This window comes from Geotrypetes seraphini, chromosome 19, assembly GCF_902459505.1.
Source record: "Geotrypetes seraphini chromosome 19, aGeoSer1.1, whole genome shotgun sequence".
Classification (NCBI taxonomy): domain Eukaryota; kingdom Metazoa; phylum Chordata; class Amphibia; order Gymnophiona; family Dermophiidae; genus Geotrypetes; species Geotrypetes seraphini.
Genome location: NC_047102.1, coordinates 30,191,460 through 30,215,037, shown reverse-complemented (window position 1 = coordinate 30,215,037; position 23,578 = coordinate 30,191,460). Strand labels below are relative to the sequence as shown.

The window sequence follows — 23,578 nt, the reverse complement described above, 5'->3', positions numbered from 1 at the left end:
TATCGAATTCGAGCTTGGCGCCCAAACTTCGGCAACCTTTTCAGAATTATCACCTATACGACCAAATGTAAATCAGGATGGAGCTTTCCCCCTCACTTAAGAACATAGCAACTGCCCACCTGGACCAGACGAAAGGTTCCTCAAGCCCAGACTAGGTCCCAAGTGCCTAGTCGAATTCCACTACATTTGGAAAGGCGCGTCCCGTTCATAAAGACAGACAGCGATGCCGTCCTATCCGCACCTCGGCAGCGTCTCGACGTCATCTCCGGCCCCGCACTGAATGCGAGAGCGGTCTTTCCGGGGCCCGCCCATCGCGAGCGATCACTCCGGGCTCGGCTGCCTTCCCCTTGCCCGAGGTTCGCAGACGCGACGCGTGGATTCCGGAGCGCGCATCGCCCACCTGTTTTGCTTCCTTCGGAGCGGCCGTCGCGCGCCGCCCGGCACCATGGTAAGGAAGCGCCGTGCCCTCCGTCGCAGCTGCTGCGGCAGTCCCCGACCCCGGTGGCTGACCTCCGCCTGCCAGCAGGGGTTTGGAGCCGGGTGCGGGGGATGGGCAATGAGTAAGCATTCTCTGTCCAGCCTGCCAGCGGCCTTGGTATAGGAGGATCCCCCCCCTCCCCGGAAAATGTAGCCGCAGGGTACCAGAGAAAGCCAGTGTAACCCCCGGGGGGGGGGGGGGGCGGCAGTGAATGAATGGTGCTAGGGAAAGCCGGCATCGATAGAGGGGGCTGAATGAAGCGCCTTCGACCAGCCCGGGCCTGTGCTGAGTAATGCCTGGTTCCTACGGAGGGACATCGCTTTACACGTGAAGGAGAGCAGCGGGGGGCTAGGCCGCTCCTTAATCGGGGGGGGGGAGGCGACTTGGCAGGGGCTAGGCCTGCTGTCCCCCGAGGCAGAGCCTACTCGCTTCCGGTCTGATCCTCCATCAAGGGCAGCAATTCATTCCTCTCTCTCCTGACAGGTCTTAAGAATTACCCGTTTGTGGGGATTGGATTTTTGTTTCCGCCATTCGATTCTGCTGGTTGAGATTTTAAAGCCTAAAGCGATTCGCTTCCTCGCATCGTAAAACATCTAAGCCTGAAATGCCACGAACCTCTATTTATACTTGGAATTGTTGCTCTCATTGTTAATCGTATTCACTAACCCACCTTTCTCTCTAGCAGTACTCTCCTTACTGTTGCCAGAAGAGATACTGCATGTCTGGTTATTTAAGGCATTTATTGTGGTAAAAGCATTAACAGAACCTTTAAGGCTATATTCGTGCCTGTCTTTAACCATCTTTTTGTTTACTTTTGTTAATAAGAAAAAAATACAAGCAGAATAGGATAACAAGTATTGTAAGATTGTCATCTTGGCTGCACTTTTTTTTTTTTCTTAGATTTATTTATGTATCTTTTGCCCCTGCTTTCCTACAACTAAAATGTATTTTTTCATGTCTCATACTATTAAACGCTGATGTTGTTTTGTCTATACCACTGCCCTTGGAAGACTATTATTCTATGCTTCCGGTCACAAAAAAAAAAAATAAGGAAAGTTTAAACAGAGGACAGATAGGTTTGATTTGATTACCGTTCTCTATTTGAGTTCAAGGTGAGTTATGAGTTTGGTCAATTTCAAGTAGTAATCAATTAAACATTAAATTATATTAGCACCCCTGCAATTGTCACCAGAGCTTTGTTGTCATTTTCAGGTTCACTTCCATTTTCATGTGCCCCTCCTCACTATCCATCCCATATGTACTGGGTTTCTACACCCTAAATTCATGAATACAGATTTTTGTATTAATCTTATTTGCATTTTGTTTTTTGTCTTGTGTTTTGGCTCCTTTCTCACTTTTTTATACTCTTTCTTGAGTGTTGCCCCTGTTAGAGATCCAGTATCGCAAAAAGATGCAATATACTATTTAATGGGTGGGATTATAAATGGATAAATAAATCTGCAAAAAGACAAACTTTTACTGCTGGCCCCTATGCAATATTATGTATAAACATGTTAAACATTAGGTGCCCTTGATGTTTTCATTAATCAGATTAGTACTTGTAACAATCTTCAGACTCCCGATGCAAACCATTTGACAGAAACATAGATGTTGTTCAAAAATACCATTGTGGAAGCGCAGACCAGGTGTATTCCACATAGCAACAAAGCGAAAACGAGAGCTGGTATGGTTTAAAGGCAAAGTGAAAGAGGCTGTTACAAACAAGAAAACATCATTTAAAGAAAGGAAAAAGGATCCCAATGAAGAAAATAAGACGAGACATAAGCACTGGCAAGTTAGATGCAAAGCATTGATAAAAAAATCTAAACAAGAATATGAAGAACAACTTGCCAAAGAGGCAAAAACTCATAGTAACAATTTATTTAGATACATCAAAAGCAGAAAACCTGTGAGGGAATCCGTGGGACCTTTGGATGATCAAGGAGTAATACTTTTAAAACCAATAGGAGGAAATATTTTTTTACTCAGCGATAGTTAAGTTCTGGAACTTATTGCCAGATGATGTGGTAAGAGCAGTTAAAGTTTGGACAAATTCCTGGAGGAAAAATCCATAGTCTGCTGTTGAGAAAGGCATGGGACGGTAACATGGAATGCTGCTATGATTTGGGTTTTTGCCAGGTACTTGTGGCTTGGATTGGCCTCTGTGAAGATAGGATACTGGGCTAGATGGACCATTGGTCTGACCCAGTGAGACTATTCTTATGTTCTTATTGATCTGATATGGTTCAATACCTGTTCTTAAAGTTTTAGTAGAAGTTGGCCAGGTGCTTTAGAATTCTCCTCCAAACATTTATATTTGGCAAGTCAGACATATGAACCATAGCACAAAGTTTGTACTAGAAAGAAAGGTTTATTAAAAATTTTTAATTGCATCTGAATTCTGATTAGTCTGTTTTTGTACAATTCTATGAAATAAAAACAAATAGTATAATCCAGGGATAGGGAACTCCGGTCCTCGAGAGCCGTATTCCAGTCAGGTTTTCAGGATTTCCCCAATGAATATGCATGAGATCTATTTGCATGCACTGCTTTCAATGCAAATTCATTGGGGAAATCCTGAAAACCCAACTGGAATACGGCTCTCGAGGATCGGAGTTCCCTACCCCTGGTATAATCTATATGGCTGATACAATACTGTTTGAACATTAAAAGTTTATTTGAAGCCTCATGCTTTAATTACATGATGCCAGACAGTGTGATGGTCATAGGCTGTACATCTTAAGTGGCATTTGAAAGACATCAGGTCTGGATTTCAAGTTTTAAACTTTCAAGTCTCCTGTTTCCACTATGGAAATACCATTTAAGGGCTCCTTTTACAAAGCCGTAGTAGCGATGCTGCTGCAGAAAAAGGCACCAAAGCCCATTTAACTCCTGTGGACTTTGATGCATTTGCCATACCGGCATGCACTAATTTGTGTAAGAGGTTCTAAGTGTTGGAAGTACTACAGTATTTGCAAAAACAATAATAGTCTGAAAATTACTTAAGAGTAACAAAGCAAAGGGAAGCATCTATCTTTATTGTAAATGAGCTGCAAAAAGCATGTAAAAATATTTCTGTAGCTGCACTTACCTTTTAATGCTTAGATCTTTTCTTCCCTTGTAGTTTCGCAACCAGTATGACAATGACGTGACTGTCTGGAGCCCTCAGGTAAAAAGATTTGTTTTGCTTTGTGTGGTTTTGCATTTTTTTTTCTTATCTGTACCACATAGTTGCCTCTAGGACAGTAGGCCCTTGTAGTGCCATGATTGAGAGCGTGGGCACGAGCTTTAACAGATACAGCCACTCAGAAGTGAAAGTGAAACAAAACACTTTATTTATATTCAAAAGTATATTATATCCTGTTCCCATCACAGGCATGAAACTTTGTAATTGCATTCTAGGTTACTTTTTATTCCTATCTTCCGGTCCCTAACAGGGCTTCACAGTCCCACTGTGCACTAATCTTTTGTTTTTAAGGTTAACCAAAACCAGCTCTGGCCTCCAGGATTAGGATTTCTCAAGGTCCCAAGATAAAAATTGATTTACCTGTATTAAGCATCTGTTGCTTGTACAGTTGTGGCCTCTTTTCTTCCCTGGGCCTCTCTGGTCTCCCTGTGCTCAATTTTTATGTGGCTGCTTTGACTGAGCTACACACTTCTGTTATATATCGCAGGATTTAAGGTGGCTCTGTGAGAGAATATAAAGTGGGAACGGATATCATAACAGGTGCAACAAAAATCTTTATTAACTCAGAAATCTGTTACTTCACAGGGTCGGGGGAAAAGAGAAATAGGCTTTTAATTCAAAGGCAAATGTCTTGAGTTGGGCCTTTGGCTTACAGGACCCAAGACACCATCCATGGCTGGTGGCTGCCACACCCTAAATACAGGTTGCAAAAGTCTTTTTCTAGTCAGGTACCACGGTCTGGGCCCAGCCAGACTTCAGAGCAAAATTCATACGTAGTCAACATCCAGAAGTTGGCTTACCTCAGCCAAGCAGAATGTCTAGTTGTTGTAGTCATGTACACTGGGGGACTCTGCTTCCTTCCACTGCCTGAGCCTCCTTAACCCAGCTCTGGCCCTGCCTTTTATACTTCCGGGCATCTGCTTCCCTGACTCCACCCCTTTCAGTTCATGGAGTCAATGCTGACGAATCCAGCCATAAGCTCCGCTGATCTTTATCCTTGCTTATTTCAGAGACAGTGTCTCGGTATCCCCTGATGAAGCCATCGTAGATGCCGAAACTTAGATCCTTGCTGGGATATTTCCATAATATAGATTTTATACTGGTTGTCTAGGACATCTCCCTTGCCTTTCTCTGGTTCATTCCTTATGTACGAGGCAAGTACCGGTACTCTCTGCTTGTTTTCCTTTTTTATAGACAATGTAAAAATTATTTTGGTGTATGAAGAGAGACTTGTAATTTTTGAATACAATGTTCATCATATGTCTTGCCAGGGGAAACGTGGAGGGGCATAATCAAAAGAAACGTCTAAGTCCGATTTGCATTTAGGGTGCTAGTCACTCAAAGTTGACACCAGCAAAATGTCCATTCTCAAAAAGTACATCCAAAATGGTTTTGCTTTTTTAAAAATCATCTACCTGTACGTCCAGGTGTTTAACCACCATGACCTATGTCTATCTTTTTACCACATTCTCGACCAAAACCTTGTCCAAATCCCAAACACCCAGAGCAAGACCTTTTAGACGAGGGATGCCCATTCCCTCCTGCCGGAACCCTCGAAGCCAGCCTCCCACCCCCGAATGTTCGAGGCAGGAGGAGTTCCCAATTCCTCCTGCCGCCACCTCACCGAAACATCCCTAGGCAAGAGGGATGCCCAGTTGCTCCTGCCGGTATCCACACCAAAGAGCTTTCAATGTCAGAGAGAAGGCTTCTGGTTCAGGTGCAGGACGCGCATAGGAGCCGCTGCCCATGGCTTTGTGCACTGCAGCACTGAGGAAGAGGGAGATGGCCCGAAGACAACGCCACATCGATCACACTGAAGAGCACTGAATAGGGCACGATGCATGTGCCGGCCCTGCGTACCAGAAGGAAATTTCTGCAGACCGGCAGTTGAAGAACACTGATCTAGAGCAGGACTAATGTGTTTGTAGGTTTGACCAGACAATCCTATGGAATCTGTTTAGGGTATAGAATCCAACTCCATCCCTGCTAAGCCCTTCTCTTTCAATTCCAGGATGAAAAACAGAGAAAGGAAAAACAAAAAGAGAAAGATGAATGTGAATTGGTGTTACCAAAAAGTATTTAGCTTCTGCTTCTCACAGAGCCATTCATTACATTGTTTCCTTTTTTTTTTTAGTTGAAGGCAGCCTGCTGCTAAGGCGTTCCATATGTTGTCCTTGGCGAGCATGACAAAACTTACCTACAGCAAGTATTTTCTGAGGACAGCAGGACTTAAATTATTAAAACCCATCCTCCTTCCTCAAGAAGTTGCATTCCTCTAGCTTGTATGGACTGAGGAGGCTCTGTGCAACCATAAAGGCAGGAAGAGGTGCACGTGAGTGGTGATGAGCGTATTCAAAGGTGGTTTTTTTTTTTTGTTGTTTTTTTTTTAAATGGTTCCATTGGCAGCCACCCTTAAGCGAGGCTTTAAGTCCTGCTGTTCTTGGAGAATACTTGCTACAGGTAAGTAACTTCATTTTCTGTGTTTGTGTTGGTAGATTAAGGTACCAAGAGCCTTCATTCACAATTTTTTTCTAAGTTTATTTCCCCACCTAAATCACCCGACTCGGTCATTGCAGCAGTAAATATATGCTGGGTTCATGCTCTAGGGCTCCTAAACAGATCCCTGTTATGATCTCCTAAGGTTGCTGTGGCACCCCTTCCTTCCCCATCCCTTCTGTGGCTGTGAATGCTGCCTCCATAGCATCTCCAGGTGATCTAGGGCAGGGGTGGGCAAATCCGGTCCTCGATGGCCAGAATACAGTCAGGTTTTCAGGATTTCCCCAATGAATATGCATGAGATCTATTTGCATGCATTGCTTTCAGTGCATATTCATTGGGGAAATCCTGAAACCCCAACTGGATTCCGGCCCGCAAGGACCGTAGTTGCCCACCCCTGGTCTAGGGAGAAGAAATCTTGACTTAGGAAACAAATGAAGGTCCTCTGATACTTATCTTTATGTAGATATTTTTTGCAAATTACTGTAAGTTGTCTGTGAATTTTTCATTGCAAAGGAAACGTTTTCCCCCTATTAACAATTACTTCTATTTTTCTTTAATAGGGTCGCATTCATCAAATAGAATATGCTATGGAAGCAGTAAAACAAGGCTCTGCTACAGTTGGCCTCAAGTCTAAAACTCACGCTGTCCTTGTAGCACTAAAGGTAAACTTGAAAGCTGGTGTTTTTATGGCCTTATCTGAACAGATGTCTTGGGATATGCAGTTTGCCAAGCATGTGTTTTGGGGTGTTATGTGTATCCAAAATGTTTTTTTGTTGAAGCTTAAAGTTTTTAGCGTGAAGAATAGACACATGAAAGTAGGGAGGAAGATGAGAACTAAGTTTCTTTGACCTCAATGGGAAGCAAATTAATGACATTGCTATTGAAATTGAGGGTGCTGCAGCTTTTGGAATCGAGTGTAATTACATTACATTAGGGACTTCTATTCCGCCTATACCTTGCAGTTCAAGGCGGATTACAAAAGAGCTAACTGGACATTTCCAGTGAAGTTACAACAGTTTTGGGGTTTGGTTTTTTTATTTTTTGGTTACAAGGGAGGAGAGGTACCTGGATTAATTCTGGAAGAACTTGCAAATTGGATATTAAATTGACTGTACGTTACTGTGTGATATAACATAGTAACCAGTGTTCCCGCTAAGCTGCGCTGGCGTGCGCTGGCGCACAAAATATTACCTCGCAGCGCACAAGTTTCTCATCACAGCGCACACACGTGCTTGCAGGCAGGCGAGCTGGCAGTCCATGTAACGCGTCGCAAAGGTAAGGGGAGGCTGGGGGAGGAATCGGACGTCGGGGTGGGGGTGTTTTAATGTATTTATACTTTTGTGTAGAAGCTGGAATTGATAGATTGTCTAGAAATTGAAAGCATCAAACGTATTGTCTTCTGGACTGTTTTTAATTTACAGTTTACACATATGGATGTAACAGACATAACTACATTTGTTGTAAAACATTTATTAAGATATCATTTCATCCCTACAATTTCTGTAGACTGTTTTAAAATAAATTTGAGTTTTTCTGGTAAAAAAAAAAATAAAGAATTTTGTACTTTCAAGAATTAATGCGTTGTTTTGTGTTCTTAAAAATATTATTTAACGTTATTTAATTTAGCGTGTAGGCCTAAAATTCCTTTGAATACCTCGTCCTCATGTATCAGCAACTTTGACAACATATTTATTTGGCTCATAACTTGCTGGCGCCCGATATTTTTAGCTCACAGTGAAAAAAGTTTGCTCACAACACCCGCCCGCTTAGAGGGAATACTGATAGTAACGTGCAGTCAATTTAATATCCAATTTGCAGGTTCTTCCAGAATTAATCCAGGTACCTCTCCTCCCTTGTAAGAAAAAAAAAAAAACCCAAACAGAATTCAGGGCAGCAGAGTTTAATGTGAAGTAGATATCGTTGACAAGTCTGATCAATTTCTTTGAGCGGGTGGCCAGATAAATGGATTGAGAGTACTAGTGTGTTTGGATATCAGCAGGGCCTTTGGCATACTCTGCGTAACATCCTTGCTTTAAATTAACTGGGTTAGAAACTGGTTCGAAGGGAAGCAGCAAAGGGTGGGTCTGGGGGTGAGAGAAGAGGGAAGAGGTGGAGGTTGCTTCAGCTTTGGCTGAAATTGAGTGGCAGAATTTCAGCACAGATTGCTTCCACCGTTATGGTCACCCATTAATCTCGGTAAAGGCATACTTACTGATCTCACTAAAGGGAGCTGATACAGAAGTAAAAAAAGGATAGCGGAAAATGGATTTCACCTCGAGGAAAGGGGCATTAGTGGTGGTATTTTACAAAGATCAGTCCTTGGTCTCATAGAGCAGTGTCTCTCAAACTGTGTGCCCTAAAGAGATTCTGGGTGTCGCCACAAGAGATTTCAGAATTTTACTTTATTTTGAAATATTCCCTTCATAAATATACGCTAGAATAGATGACATGTACATTGTGTACGCAAGAGTCTGTCAAGGATACAACTGCCCAGACAAGCGTCATTCTTTGATGTGATTGGTCCTTGAAAATGAACGGCAAGTAATTTTATTTTTATTTTTTATGCATTAGTTTTGCTAACTTGAGCAACAAAGCAATCAAGGCTTTGTTACTATTTGGATCTTCTTATCTTTACAAATTTTGGATTTTTAGCTCTCACAGAAATTAAATTGAAAAAAAAAAAGAGAATGACTGCAAATGGTAGAAGATGAAATACATGTTTTTGCTTGTCAATTATCGAGCCACGTTTTGAGTCAATTTGCACTCAAGAACAAGCTCATTAGCAATTCTGTTCTATCTACTTTAGTTTCACCATTCTTACAATTACCCAGACATAACTTAAATAACTCTCAGATTAAAGTTTTTGTTGGTTTTGCAATTATATTATAATGTGCCGCGAAAAACATTTGCTCCAATTACCCCCCCTCTTCTACGAAACCGCGCTAGTGGTTTTTAGCGCAGAAAGCTGTGCTGAATGGCCCACTCAATGAGCGTTGGGCGTAGCGCTAAAAACCACTAGTGCGGTTTCGTAGAAGAGGGGGTTAGTGTGCTGGAGCTAAAAATGTTTGAGAGACACTGTCTCCAGCCATTTTAATTCAAAGGGCTGCAATGTGAATACGAGAGAACTCCGAGGGCCACCAAAAGATTTAAGGCTAACGCATATTACTCAATTTTTTTTTAACTACCTTGATCTGCTTGTTTAGAATAGGTATTGAACATTAGTACTAATATTAATTGTACAATACTTTAAGTATATATATTAAAAACTCACTTTACCCCTCGTAATCCTATGGTGGTTCTTAAACTTGACCAGAGTTGGTTGGGTCATGTTAGATTCAGCACACAAAGTTTCATCAAAATCCGTGATGGTGAGGTGGGGAGCCCTAGACTACTTGATGCTTGGAATGAACTGATTTCCCTCTCGCTGCCAGACTCCCCCATCTACTTGCTTATCTTCCCTTTACCCTGATCCTCTTACTCACCTTATTTCTCCTTTTACTCTTACATGCCCCCTACCCTGTCCATCTGTTTGCTTGCTTTCCCATCTTGGCTTTGTTTAGTTGCAGGAAGAGACCAGCACCTCTTAAGCCAATTCTTCCTGCTCCGGATTGGCATCTTGCTTATTCCTTATGGTTCAAAGTGTGAGCTTAGTTAGAAGCAGAGGGGGGAGAATACAGCTTGAAGCACATCACTTACATTATGTGCAGAAGAAGCTGAGATTATTTTGGATGAGGGGCAAGAGAGTAACGCAGCCATTGTTGACACCTCCCATGTTTCACATAGAATTGGGAATGGTGTGGAATGGGCCAGAATTTCTCATGGTCCATGGAATTGTAGGAGACTAGGACCTTCCGATTGTATGGTTTTGAAATACTGTCTATCCTTGGGCTTCTGTTGATGAGCACACTCGGTCTGAGGACTGAACCTCTCAATAAAGATATAAACAGGATGGAATCATTCCAGAGGGTGGCTGCTATAATGGTTAGTGATTTTCATCATAAAGCATATGTAAACTAAAAATCTCAGGATATTTAATTTGGAAAAAAAAGGCAGGAAAGGGAGATATGATATGTCCTTATCAGCTCAGGGCGGTTTATAATCCTAACTGTGTAATAGTACAGAGGGAAGGGGGAAGAAGGGAATCGGGAATAGGTCATGTGGTCTTTATCTGCTATCATTCTCTGTTTCTACACACAATATTGTATTTTTTTTTCCATATTTTTTGCATAGAGAGCACAGTCTGAACTGGCAGCACATCAGAAAAAAATTCTGAATGTGGACAACCACATTGGCATCTCAATTGCTGGTCTTACTGCTGATGCAAGACTCTTGTGGTAAGGAATTTGTAAGCATCTAAGAAATAACAAAGGACTGCATTCACTGTGTTTATATCTTGGTTAACATCTTTACCCAACAGTGTTTCCTGATTTCTCTTAGGATGGTATATATTATATGTGATATGTATCTGTTAATGGCAGCATTCAGAAAGTGTATTGCTTTTAATTCACACCCACAGTAAGGAGAATAACTCAAAATAATGTTTGCAAAAAAAAGTCAGGCTCAAAAAAAAAAGTAATTGTAAATTTCTCATGGACGGCCATCCATGGGACATTTACAATAACTTTTTTTTGAGCCTGACATTTTTTGCAAAAATTTTAATTTATACAACCAATCATTTTATACATCTTCTAATGTTGCTTTTGCTTTTAGACAAGTCTACATCGTTTCTTTCTTTGCTTTGGATACTTATAAATTTTTTAATTCTACAGTAATGGTGAAAATAGCAAGCTGATTTATATTAGCGTTGCAGGATGTGTATCTGAAAATTGCTGTACAGCTGATATGAAGCTAAAAAAACATTCCAGTGTAATCTAATCTAAACCTTAAGTTTATATACCGCATCATCTCCATGAGAATGGAGCTCGACACGGTTTACAAGAACTTAAAATAGTGGGTAGAGAAGAAGAAAAAGGATTACATGAACTTATGTGTAGAAGGGGGGAGAGAAAGGGGGGAAGGATAGAGCTACAATTTGCTGAAAAGCTAGGTTTTCAGTTGTTTGCGGAATAACTGAAGGGAGCTCAGGTTACGCAGCGGGGTGGTGAGGTTGTTCCAAAGACCTGTGATTTTGAAGAGAAGGGATTTTCCCAGTTTGCCTGAATAGTGGATGCCGCGTGGAGAGGGGAAGGCTAGTTTAAGCCTTTGGGCAGTTCTGGAGGAGTCGGGACTGGAGGAGTTGAAAGACAGTGGGATAAGAGGTGGCAGGATTCCGTGAATGATCTTGAAAGCCAGGCAGGAACATTTGAAATGGATTCTGGAGATTATTGGGAGCCAATGAAGTTTGGCAAGGAGTGGGGAGGCATGGTCAGACTTGCGTTTTGAGAAGATCAGTTTGGCTGCAGTATTCTGGATTAGCTGGAGTCTTAGAATACTTTTTTTTGATAGATTTAAGTGGATGGCATTGCAGTAATCTAGTTTGGAGAGGATGATGGATTGGACAAGGATGGCAAAGTGTTGTTGGCTGAAGTAGGATCTAGTTTTCCTCAGCATGTGAAGGCTGAAAAAGCATGATTTTGCCAAGGAGTTGAGGTGATCATTGAGGGAGAGAGAGGAATCGATAGTGATACCAAGGACCTTGCATGAGAACTCGAGCTGTAGTGTGAAAAGTGTGGGCAGGTGTTCAAATTTTGGGCTGAGCCAGAGTAGTTTTGTTTTAGATTCGTTTAGTTTCATCTGTACCGAGAGGGACCAGGCACGGAGTCTCATTATGCAAGCTGTAATGTTTTCGTGGAGGTTGGTGAGGTTCTGGTCAGTCTCAAGGAGGACAAGGATGTCATCTGCATAAGTGTAGATTGTTTCCAGGGGGGATTGTTGAAAGAGTTTCAGGGAGGACATGTAGATGTTAAAGAGAATAGGGGAAAGGGGTGATCCTTGAGGGACACCGCAAGATGGAGTCCAAGGAGTGGACATGGTGCCATTTGTGTTGACGGGGTAGGAACGGGAGCGTAAGAAGTTTGAGAACCACATTAGGACGGTGGAGTCGATTCCAATCTCGGAAAGTTGGTAAAGTAGTATGTCGTGATGGACGACATCAAAAGCAGCGGAAAGATCGAATTGTAGTAGGACAGCAAATTTGTTACGTGAGTGTAGTTGTTGTACCTTTGAAATTAGGGAAACTAGGAGGGATTCAGTGCTAAAGCAGGGTCTGAAGCCATGTTGGTAGGGGTGAAGAATGGAGAATCTCTCGAGATAGGAGGAGAGCTGGGTAGCAACTATGGTTTCTAGAAGTTTGGTAAGTAGAGGGATATTTGCTATGGGACGGTAGTTTGATGGTAGGGAGGGGTCGAGATCGGCTTTTTTCAGAATAGGTGACAAGGCAATGTGGCCCATTTTTGTGGAGAACAAGCCTGATAGTAGAGCAGAGTTAATGAGTCTCGCAAGGGAGGAGATGGCCTGTGCAGGAATGTTTTCATAAAGGTGGGATGGGAAAGGATCTAAGATGCATTTGCAGGATTTCAGTCTGAGGCAGAGTTTAGAGATCTGGGGTTCAGATATGTGTTCGAATGTCGTCCAGGATCTATCCGCTGGGATAGGGTTTGAGTCATTGGGAGGAAGAGAATTGTAAGAGACTGCTGAGGGGAAAGAGCTCCTTATGGTGGAAATCTTTTCATTGAAAAATTTGGCTAAGTCGTTTGCGGAAGGAGGGGAGAGGTGGAGTCGTTTTTTGAGGTTGTTTCGCCAGATGTAGAACAGAGTACTATTTTGATTTTTTGATCTGGTGATTTTATTTCTTTCTTGCTTTTTTTTAGTATTGTGTTATAGCACTTGATGTTGTCTCGCCAGGATTGTTTGTCTGAGGGGGATTTCGATTTTTTTTCCATTTCCGTTCCAGGGCTCGACAATTCTGTTTTAGTTCCCTGTGATATGGAAGGTACCAGGGGGCTTTGTGGGAGTGGGAGATAGATTTTGTAGATAAAGGGGCCAGAGCGTGGTAGGTAGTCCCGGAAAGGGTAACCCAATTATGCCAGTTGGACTCTGGGTCTGTGTGTTTAGGAGAAGGGGGAAGTTGGTTAAGAAATTGGGTCCAGAACAATTCGCTCGTGATTTTTTTGCGGTAGGTGATAGATTTTGTGGGCCGGGGTGGAGTACCTAGATGAGACATGAAGATGGGGAGGCAGAAAGAGCCTAGAAGGTGGTCAGACCATGGGACAAGGTCCCAGCGGGCCTCTTCGGCAGAAGTTTTGTGCTCAGTCAGGTCGAGGAAGCTGATGATGTCTAGTTTATGTCCTTTATCATGGGTAGGTGTGGGTGGAGGAGTGGTGAAGCCAAGGGAGGTGAGGAAGTCTTTGAATTCAGTTGTGTCCATGCTGGTGTTATCGTCAAGGTGGAGGTTAATATCTCCTATGATCAGTAGTCTCTGGAATTTTAGGAAGACTCTTGTTATAGTCTCTAGGACAAGTTCAGAGGATTTATTCCAGGGGATAGGAGGGCGGTAGAGAAGCAAGATGCCTAGTGGGTGGGGTTGGAGTTCGTCTTTAACTGAAGCTAGTAAGAATTCTAGAGAGGTATGGCTGCCCTTTTCAAGGAGCTGAACATTGAAGAATGATTTGTAAAGCAGAGCCAGGCCTCCTCCTTTCCGGTTGATTCTGGGTGAGAAGAGGCTGTGGTAGCCAGGGGGGCAGAGTTCGTTTTGTGTGAAAGTATCGTCTTTTCCGATCCATGATTCTGTGATGCACACGAAACCCGGATCGGAGTCATCGAGTAGGTCTTTTATTATTTGGGTCTTGTTGCGGACTGATCTGGCGTTACAGTAGAGTGTGGGGACCGGGGTGAGAGAGACAGAGGTGAGGTTGGGTAGGTTGGCTGGAGGGACAGGCTTTAAGGAGGAGTGGTTTCTTCCTCTGTGTTTTTTGTTGTGATGAGTTCTAGTGTGTACTAGTGTGGGGATTCTGAGGCCTGGGCAGGTGTTTGAGACTGTGGAGTCGGGGAGGTTGGGGGGAGAGATATTTGGCAGTGGGAAGTATTGGTGAAAGAGCAGAGAAGTAGAAGGAGGAGCCAGGAGGGTGGCTTCATGGTGGGAGCGAGGAGAGATAGTGAGAGAGGGTTTGGGCAGAGCTTGTCAGGCAGGAGGTGGGAGAGATTAGTGCTGCTAGTAAGATGCAGGCTGAGGAGGGGCTAGGCTGTATAAAAGGTAGTAGTGATGGGCAGAGCAGGCGAAGTAAGTGGTGGTAGAGCTAGACATGCGATGAACATGCGATAACAGTAGAGGAGTAGTACAGGCTATATATGCAGTGTCAGGCTAAGATATGCAGTAGCTGGTTTTACATGCGGTTATACTTATAACAAGTGGTGACAGGTTGTGGTAACAAGTAACATGCGGTAGTAGGTTAACAATAAGTAGTTGCAGGTTGTAAATGCAGCTATACAGGTAATTGAGTGTTACAAACAATTCAAAGCTGGTGGATATTAGACTAACTCAAGTTTTATTAGAAATACGTATTATTAATTTTCTATACCGTTCTCCCAGGACAGCTCAGAACGGTTTTACATGAATTTATTCAGGTACTCAAGCATTTTTCCCTGCCTGTCCCTGTGGGCTCACAATCTATCTAGTGTACCTGGGCAATGGGGGGATTAAGTGACTTGCCCAGGGTCACAAGGTGCAGCGTGGATTTGAACCCACAACCCCAGGGTGCTGAGGCTGTGGCTTTAACCACTGCGCCACACTCTGTGTTTTTGCTGGCATGTCAAAGAAAAGTCTAAAGTAGATCCCCAAAAAGATGAAAATGGTTCTTGCTAGTACTTTGAAGTAAATTACAAAGATTGGAGACGCACAAAAAATTCCACTTAAGCATCAAAAATACTTGTATACTTATTGAAATGTCCACAGCCAATCACCAGTATGAGGTTTTTGTGGACTTCTTTTCAATTTTATAGATCCAGTTGATTTTTCATTGGGATCTTTATTATTTGTGTTTTATAGAGTTGCTCTCAGAAATGCAACATAAAAGAAAATTCAAATATATGTGGCCTGAAATATAAGTAAAAGGAAAATTATTTATGCCTCCCTCCCAGGGGAGTTCAGAATGGTTTACATGAATTTATTCAGGTACATAAGCATTTTTTCCCTGTCTGTCCCGGTGGGCTCACAATATATCTGATGTACCTGGGGCAATGGAGGGATTAAGTGACTTGCCCAGGGTCAGAAGGAGTAGTGTGGGTTTGAACTAGAGAATGACACGGGGAAAAAATATGTCCCCGTCACCGCCCCGTCACCGGCCCACCATCCTCTGCACCGCCCCGTCACCGTCACCGCCATCCCTTTCACCGCCCCGTCACCGCCACTGCCATCCCATTCACCGCCCCGTCACCGTCCCCGCTGCATCCATATAAGCCTTAGTACTGTAATATTTTCACTCCCTCCTTCCAATTTGAGCCGGGAACACTAGCGATCGCACGGTCCCCGCAGCTCACACCCGCCTGCCCAATCGATTCTAGTGTTTAGCCAGCTCTCTCCCTTCTCCTCACCTTAGTTTGTAGATTTTCTTTTTCGGCGACCCGCACGCTATCAGAGAGCGCTGCGCGGCTGCTCAGTGTTCAATCTTCTGCTCTGCTGCAACTTCCTGTTTCCGGTTGCGTCAGAGCAGAAGATTGAACACTGAGCAGCCGCGCGTGCGCGGCTCTCTGATAGCGTGCGGGTCGCCGAAAAAGAAAATCTACAAACTAAGGTGAGGAGAAGGGAGAGAGCTGGCTAAACACTAGAATCGATTGGGCAGGCGGGTGTGAGCTGCGGGGACCGCGCGATCCTTCATGCCTCACTGCGGGGAACAAGACCATTCACCGCCCCGCGGGCGGTGAATGGCCTTGTCCCCGTCGCCGCAGCGACTGCTAGTTTTCTTCCCCATTTTCGGCGGGTGACCCGCGGCTAAAATGCGGTGGCCGCGGGTAAACCGCCACCGTGTCATTCTCTAGTTTGAACCCACAACCTCAGGTGCTGAGGTTATAGCTTTAACCACTGCACCATACTCTATTGGGTAATGTTAAGTCCGTAGGTAATGTTGAGCATATTTTTAAAGGACTTGCACATCTTCAGTCATGATCCCTTGCTATGTGGTATCAGAGTCTTACTTGGGTAACTTGCATGTACATCTTAGTGCTTAGTAGTGGGAAATAGGTTGTCATGGTAGAAAAGCAGCTCCTCGTTCACACAGCAACAAGATAATAAAACTCAGTTTAAAAAGGTTTATATGTGTAGAACAAAGACCAAAAGAGTATATATTTAGACCCAGTCCAAAATTTAAAATGCTATAAGTCAAACCTGGGTTGGTACAGTGGTTTAGTGGCAGAACCTAGGTTTGATTCCCAGGTTAGTTTATTTTTATTTATTTAAAAAAAAAAAAAAAAAAAAATTTCTGCGAGGTATACTGCCTTGCTGTTCCAGTCAATCACCTAGCGTCTAAGCTTTAGTAAAAGGGCCCCTTAGTCATTCAAAGCAGGTTATAATATAGTCAAAATCCAAATAATCCACTCTTAAAAGTGCTGCTACATCGTTCATAAAACACTTCCTGGAATGGACTCTATACTGAATCTCTACTGGAGTGCTGGAAACATTTAGCCTTTTGTACTCTGCATTGGCTGAGATGGCTGCAGAGAATGATACAGGGACAAAATTTGTCGTCCCCCCCCCCTCTCTGCAAACTCACCCTGTCCCTTTCAATCCCCGCAAGCTCAGTGTGATCCCATCTGCACAAGTCTCATATGTCTGACATTGCCCCTTTGTGTCCCTGTCCCTATTATCCTCGCCATGCTCATTATTTCCCTCTATTTCTGTATACCTCCCTATGTGTCTTCCTTTCTCTCTCCCTCTATAGTGTGCTCAGTATTTCAGTCCTTCATCCCCTTAGTATGGCATAATTTTTCCTTCTCTTCCTTTCAAACCTCTCTATCTCTCCCTCCTGTAGCTCTTTCCCTTCCCTTCAGTTCCAGCACCCCCATGGGTCAAGCACCTTTTTCTTCCTTTCTTCCAGCCCAAACATCTCTCTTCCCTTCAGGTCCAACAGCTCCAGCCCCATCTCCCCTCGTGAATTTAATAACTCCAGGCCTGCCTCCCATGTATCCAGCATAGCACCGTACCTCCCTCCTTGCTGCTGGCATATACCTTGTAGAAGAGCGAGCCAATCCCTACACTGGCCTGTTCGACGGTGCTCGCAGTCTTCCCTCTGACGGGCCCCTCCTTATGATGCATCTTCCTGAGTTTGCAAAAGAGAAGCTGCTTGGTGAAATACAGATGCCTTTATAGTTTTTACTTTGTTTACCAAACTTTTTCTCTTTTTTGTGACAGTCATTTCATGCGTCAGGAGTGTCTGGATTCTCGATTTGTGTTTGACAGACCTCTTCCTGTATCTCGTCTGGTGTCCCTAATTGGGAGCAGTATCCTTTTTGTGTTGGGATTATCACTTTTAATGTGGTGGTCTTTTTCAGCTCATATTGTAGAGGGGCTGATGTTTGTAGAATAAGTACTAAATGGAGGTTAGCTTTTTGCAAAAGTAATTAGATGTTAATCTGATTACAAGGTACTTTGTCTGTGTTCTAATTAGCATTTTCTCCTCACAATGGTAATATACAAGATATGGGTGATTCTTCAAGCATTAGACAGAGAATCTGCCAAGTAAGCAACTTCCTTTACTGGAGGATACCAGCATTTACGTGTGTGCCATTTTTCAAGTCTGCACCAGCCTGACTAGCAGGCTCCCAAACCGGATCTCCTGCCTGGCACAGGCACCTATGAGTGCTGCCAAAAGTCACTGGGTCAAGAAGGGATTGTATGTGCAAAAAAACCCAAACATTTCTCAACTTCAGGCACTTAACTGCAGTTTCTTACCTGTGAAATAAACAGTTTGATTTGAAAAATGAACAGTAACTATAACCAAAAGCCACATCTGGATTATTTTAGCAAAGGACACACCTAGCCAGTTAGGCTTTCAAGATACTTAAGAACATAAGCAATGCCTCTGCTGGGTCAGACCAGAGGTCCATCATGCCCATCAGTCCGCTCCCACGGCGGCCCATCAGGTCCAGGATCTGTATAGTAATCCTCTATCTATACCCTTCTATCCCCTTTTCCTTCAGGAAATCATCTAATCCCTTCTTGAACCCCAATACCGTACTCTGTCCTATCACACCCTCCAGAAGCTCATTCCAGGTGTCCACCACCCTTTGGGTGAAGAAGGACTTCCTAGCATTGGTTTTGAATCTGTCCCCTTTTAATTTTTCCAAATGCCCTCTCGTTCTTGTAGTTTTTGAAAGTTTGAAGAATCTGTCCCTATCCACTTTCTCTATGCCCTTCATGATCTCGTAAGTCTCTATCATGTCCCCTCTAAGTCTCCGCTTTTCCAGGGAAAAGAGCCCCAGTTTCTCTAATCTTTCAGCATATGAAAGGTTTTCCATACCTTTTATCAATTGTGTCGCTCTTTTCTGGACCCTCTCGAGTATCGCCATATCCTTCTTAAGGTACGGCGACCAATATTGGACGCAGTACTCCAGATGCGTTATATGCAAATGTTTCTCATGTATATTCATTGTGGGTATCCTGAAAATCTGACTGGTTGGGTATGTCCCGAAGACTGGGTTGAGAAGCCCTGATTTAATGTTATGAGTATAAAGGGTTAATGCATATACAGTTGTGTTGCAGCAGACACCTATTTTCACGCATATAATATACACGTTATACATGATTTTACAAACCATGCACACCCTTGCATTCTATATTGATATAACATGATAGCAAAATTAGCATGATGGTATTTTGCAGATTTCATGCACTAATAATGCCTGCAAGAACCTAAAAAAAAGTGCTGTTAACCAATGCATTAATTTTGCAATTAAACTGGTATAGCACAAATTATACACGTGGCACATTTATACCAGTTTATTTGTATAGAGATACACAATTTCAGCATGTTATAAGCTTAAAAATATGGTATTCTTTTGAGGAGATTTTTGTTACATACATAGAGTGATAAGGTGGGCTAGTTTTCAGAAGAATGGCAAGGAGGCGGAATTCCTTCAAAGGCTGGTGCATGGAAAGAGGCGGGTGTCGACACACTGTTTTGGAGTTGTTAGTTTAATCCCCTTCTGATTTTTTAATTTCAGATTTAGGGGGAATTCATCAGTGTGTGCTATTGTTAAGACAAGTCATTTTACCTCAATTTGTGATTAACTAACCTTTCTTAATAGTAGCACACATTGTTGAATTCCCCCCTTAGTGTGAAGAGTGTCTCTGGTTACCAGAGCTGACTTTGTGGTGTCATAATGCCTCATTCCACCAATGCCTAAGGACCAACATCATCAGTGATGTCATCATAATAGCTTGGTTGCTCTGTACTCGTACTTGGCCCTCGATGGATAAAATGGAACTCTGCTAAAATACAACTTGTGGTAAAATAATCCATCTTAACAATAGCAAACATTGATAAATTCTTTTAATTTACCCTAAAAACTAAAAAGAAAAAAAGCAAAGGCAGTTTAATAACAGATGATTTGCTCAAAATTAGAGTGTGTTTATCAGTAATTTATTTTTATATTAAACAGCAAAATTAACTTTGGGTACAGAGAAGCATTAAGGGCCCCTTTTACAAAGCTGCAGTAGTGGTTCGCCCAAGGCAAAAGCACCAAAGCCTGTAGAATATGCCCTGGTGGAATTGCTATTGTAGCTTTGTAAAAGCAGCTCTTAAGTTATGGAGCAGCAAACACTGGAATTTAGTGCACAATAACGGTTAACATGGCAGCTTGACAGTATACATCTCCCTCGTTATTTGCGGGGGCTAGGGACAGAGCCGGACCGCGAATAGGGAAATACCGCGAATATCCGGCACTGACCCTCCCGCCTTCCCCCGGCATCCCGGTCTTACCTGGTGGTCTAGCGGGCTTTCGGGGCAGGAGCAATCTTCCTACGCTCCTGCCCCGTGTAGATCGCCAATAGGAAATGGCTGCCGTGAGTTCCCGTCGTAGTCGCGAGAGACTATGGGAACTCACAGCAGCCATTTCCTATTGGCGATCTGCAGGAGGCAGGAGCGTAGGAAGATTGCTCCTGCCCCGAAAGCCCGCTAGACCACTAGGTAAGGCCGGGATGCCGGGGGGGAAGGCAAAAATATTGGGGGGGGGGGGAGTTTCCCCTCCCCCCCAAAAAAAATCACGATTATGTGAAATCGCGAGTGCAGAAACCGCAAATGGGGAGGGGGGAAGTGTACAATGAGTCCTCATGTTAACTTCCTATTGGAGAATGACTGAGTCTGTGCCTTATAATGACTGTTGGAGCAGCACAAGAGCATTCAGCTAAAAACCTCTTGCACAGTTTGTAAACTAAGTTACTGTAAATTAGTTGTTAATGTGGCAGATAAAGTGGTGCAGTTAATGCTGCATGGATAAATTAGTTAACTCCATCGTGTTATCTGCAATGTAGTTAACACACACAAACATTTCCTCTGTGGGAAGATGCTGGAAATTCCTTCAGTATTTATTGCAGCTTTTCTACAGCTACTGTAACCGTATCTTAATTTTGTCAGTTTAGCATGATAACTAAGGGGCCTGTTTTACCACGCTGTGCGGCAACAGCCCCAAAGCCCTTTAAATCTCTCTAGGCTTCGGGGCTGTTACCATGCTGCAGCCGCTAATGCGGCTTTGTAAAACGGGCCCTAAATCTTGACTGAACTTAAGAATTAGTAAATGGTAGGGTTGAGACCCCGGTTTCTGCATCTCCAAGTTTTACAACTTGGTATTGAGTAGTATTTATGAATAATCTTAGGATCATATTTGCTTCAGATGGTGAATTAGAGATTTCGAGATGATTTTAAACTCTAGGTAAGTTATGTTGGTCTTGGTTTGGTTTTAAAATAAAAATTCTGCTTTTAAAAGTAAGGTAAGGATGTGTTGGCTGATTTGTTTTTTTTTAATCATTTTGAATTTTTATTACCTACCCTTCCAAATTAGGAGGAAATGGAAGAGTGAGTAAATATTCAAGAGGTACAGTGTAAGAACTTAAGCAACATAATAGTATATCAGCCAAAAAATGTTTGTATTTACAAAAATCACATTTGCACAAGTAAGATCCTTAATTTTATAATCTTTCAAGAAACCCAAATACCAACACAGCGCTATGGTAGGAGACCATATGGTGTGGGGCTACTTATTGCAGGATATGATGTAAGTATGTCTGCTCACCTTATCTAATCTACAAGCCGCAGTACAGTTATTGTATAGCGTCTAATAAGTGAACTGATCTCAAAATGAAACGGGTTATTTTTCGTCCTGTGCTCTACCTGTATGTTTTCCTTGAGTTGTAATTTTCTTAATCTTTTCCCGGGTTATTTTTATATGTATAACTTGTTTTTATATACTAGCATGATTAAAATGAAACACACTTTTAAAATAAACTCTTTTTTAGATAGTAGTATCAAAGAAATTCTAAATCTCTTAATAGAATGTGAAGGCCTCTATACTTTCAATTCATCTTGGATGTCCATGTCCTGCTCTACTGTAAAAGAAGACTTAAGTATTTGTTATGATTAAAATATATCTCAAATAGTGAAAGATAAATCCTGATTGGTGCATCCTGTCCAATCTGGGGAGGACTCTATGGAGTCTTGCAGCCAATACTTTGGCTAGCGTTTTTATAATTATTTTCAAAATGAAATGGGCCTGTGTAAGCTGCATGAGGAGAGATCATTACCTTCTTTTGGTATAACTGTAATAGGGCTAGATGCACTAAAGTCAGCGATCATCGCTTAACCTGTTTTCACAGCTTTGGCGACGATCGCTATTACCAGTCTGATTCATAAAACGGCTCACCACATGATTTTCCCCTTGATCAGTACAAAAGGAAGTGGGAACGGACAATGAACACTCCACTGAAGATCACTGATGTAAAACCAACTTGTTTATTTCATAAAAGGACACAGGCAGAAGCTGTGGACCCAACACAGCACTGTGTTTCGGCATCTGAGGAACGTCTGCATCAGGGATCACTGTAGCGTATATATTCACAGATGGCAGGTCTGGGATAAAACAAAGCTCAGTCCAACTGACATGCCAGAGTAGCCAAAATCACTGAAAAGCTGTAGAAGCATTTGTACTGTTTTATACCCGTGGGTTCTCTGTCCTGTTGGACTTTTTGGTGTTTACTTTCCCCTTGATCACCCTTTTTCTAATCTGGCCATGCAAATTAGCTAAAACCCCATGTAAAGTAGCCATGCAATTGATGCACTAACATCGCTTGGCTATGCAAAAAAATAAAATGGGGGTTTTAGCTGTCAGAAAAAAACGAGAGGTGTCTGAGCTAATCAGGGCCTTAAGTCCTGCCCCGTGTATCACCATTATGAGGTGACGAGCCCACAAGCAGGACAGACTGAACTTCCGTCCTGCTCCCACGTCTCTGAGAAGGTACCGAGGGGGGTTTCAGGGGATGGCGGGGGATCTCTGGTGGCAGGAGGAGGGTATCCCTCCTGCCACATCGCTGCTGTGGGGGTGATGGGGAGTCTCATTGCTGCCATGGGGGAGGGGGGTTGCGGTGCCTTAACAGCAGTGACATGAGGCTGCTTCCCCTGTCACTGCTGTTATGGCTCTGCATATGTGTCAATTGCTCAGTCTTCCATCTTAAGTATGCTCAACTATTGCAGTATTATTTATTTGGGTACATATCAGAAAACGCTGAAAAGGCTTCGAGTTATTCAAAATTCAGCAGTTCGGTTGATTTTTAGTTTGGAAAAAATGGGAACATATTGCTCCCTATTATCAAAAACTACATTGGTTACCCATGGAGGCAAGAGTTTTGTTTAAATTTTCCTGTATCTGTTTTAAATCAATATTTGTTATGGATCCTGAGTACCTGGTCTCTCATTTTATTTCTAGACCGTTTTAACAGGCCTACAAGCAGAATCCATATGTTTGCTTACTGAACAGTAAATGCTTGTCGCTTTAAAAGATTTCTGGCTAGAACTCTTGCATTTCAGGCAGGCAAATTGAATGACTGGTTGGATAATAATATTATACGTGCTCCATCTTATTTTACTTTTAGAAAATTAGTAAAAACACAGTTGTTTGATCAATTTGTAACCTAATTCACTGTTTTTAATCTTATCTTGTATGTATTTCTCATGATTTGTGTTGTATTTTTTTCACTGATTGTCCAGCACTTCTCATTGTAAACCGCCTCAAACTACTATGGCTTTGGCGGTAAACAAGAATAAATTATTATTATTATCTGTCGAGTTTGCATGCAAATGATTTGCACGCAAACTAGGCAGTGCATTGATCACTAGTTCGGAATTGGCCAGCAGCAATCGGTCAGCATTATCGACTATCTTTAGTGCATCCAGGCCAAAGTGGCTAAATTCATAGGGGCCCTTTTAGCACACATT

The 23,578-nt window shown here is 42.7% G+C and overlaps 1 protein-coding gene across 2 annotated transcripts in view; it reads left to right on the top strand.

Moving 5' to 3' along the window:
• Positions 1–23,578, top strand: part of PSMA1 (proteasome 20S subunit alpha 1) — a 50,030-nt gene that overhangs the window by 9,528 nt on the left and 16,924 nt on the right. The window contains exons 1-6 of one of the 2 annotated variants that reach the window (XM_033928191.1): positions 242–448; positions 3,603–3,647; positions 6,725–6,826; positions 10,395–10,498; positions 17,506–17,594; positions 21,295–21,365. In XM_033928191.1, coding sequence (XP_033784082.1) covers positions 281–448; positions 3,603–3,647; positions 6,725–6,826; positions 10,395–10,498; positions 17,506–17,594; positions 21,295–21,365 — 579 coding nt within the window. In that variant the 5' untranslated portion in view covers positions 242–280. Of the gene's footprint in view, positions 1–241; positions 449–3,602; positions 3,648–6,724; positions 6,827–10,394; positions 10,499–17,505; positions 17,595–21,294; positions 21,366–23,578 lie in introns of those variants that run through there. The other variant, XM_033928192.1, reaches the window with a different exon arrangement.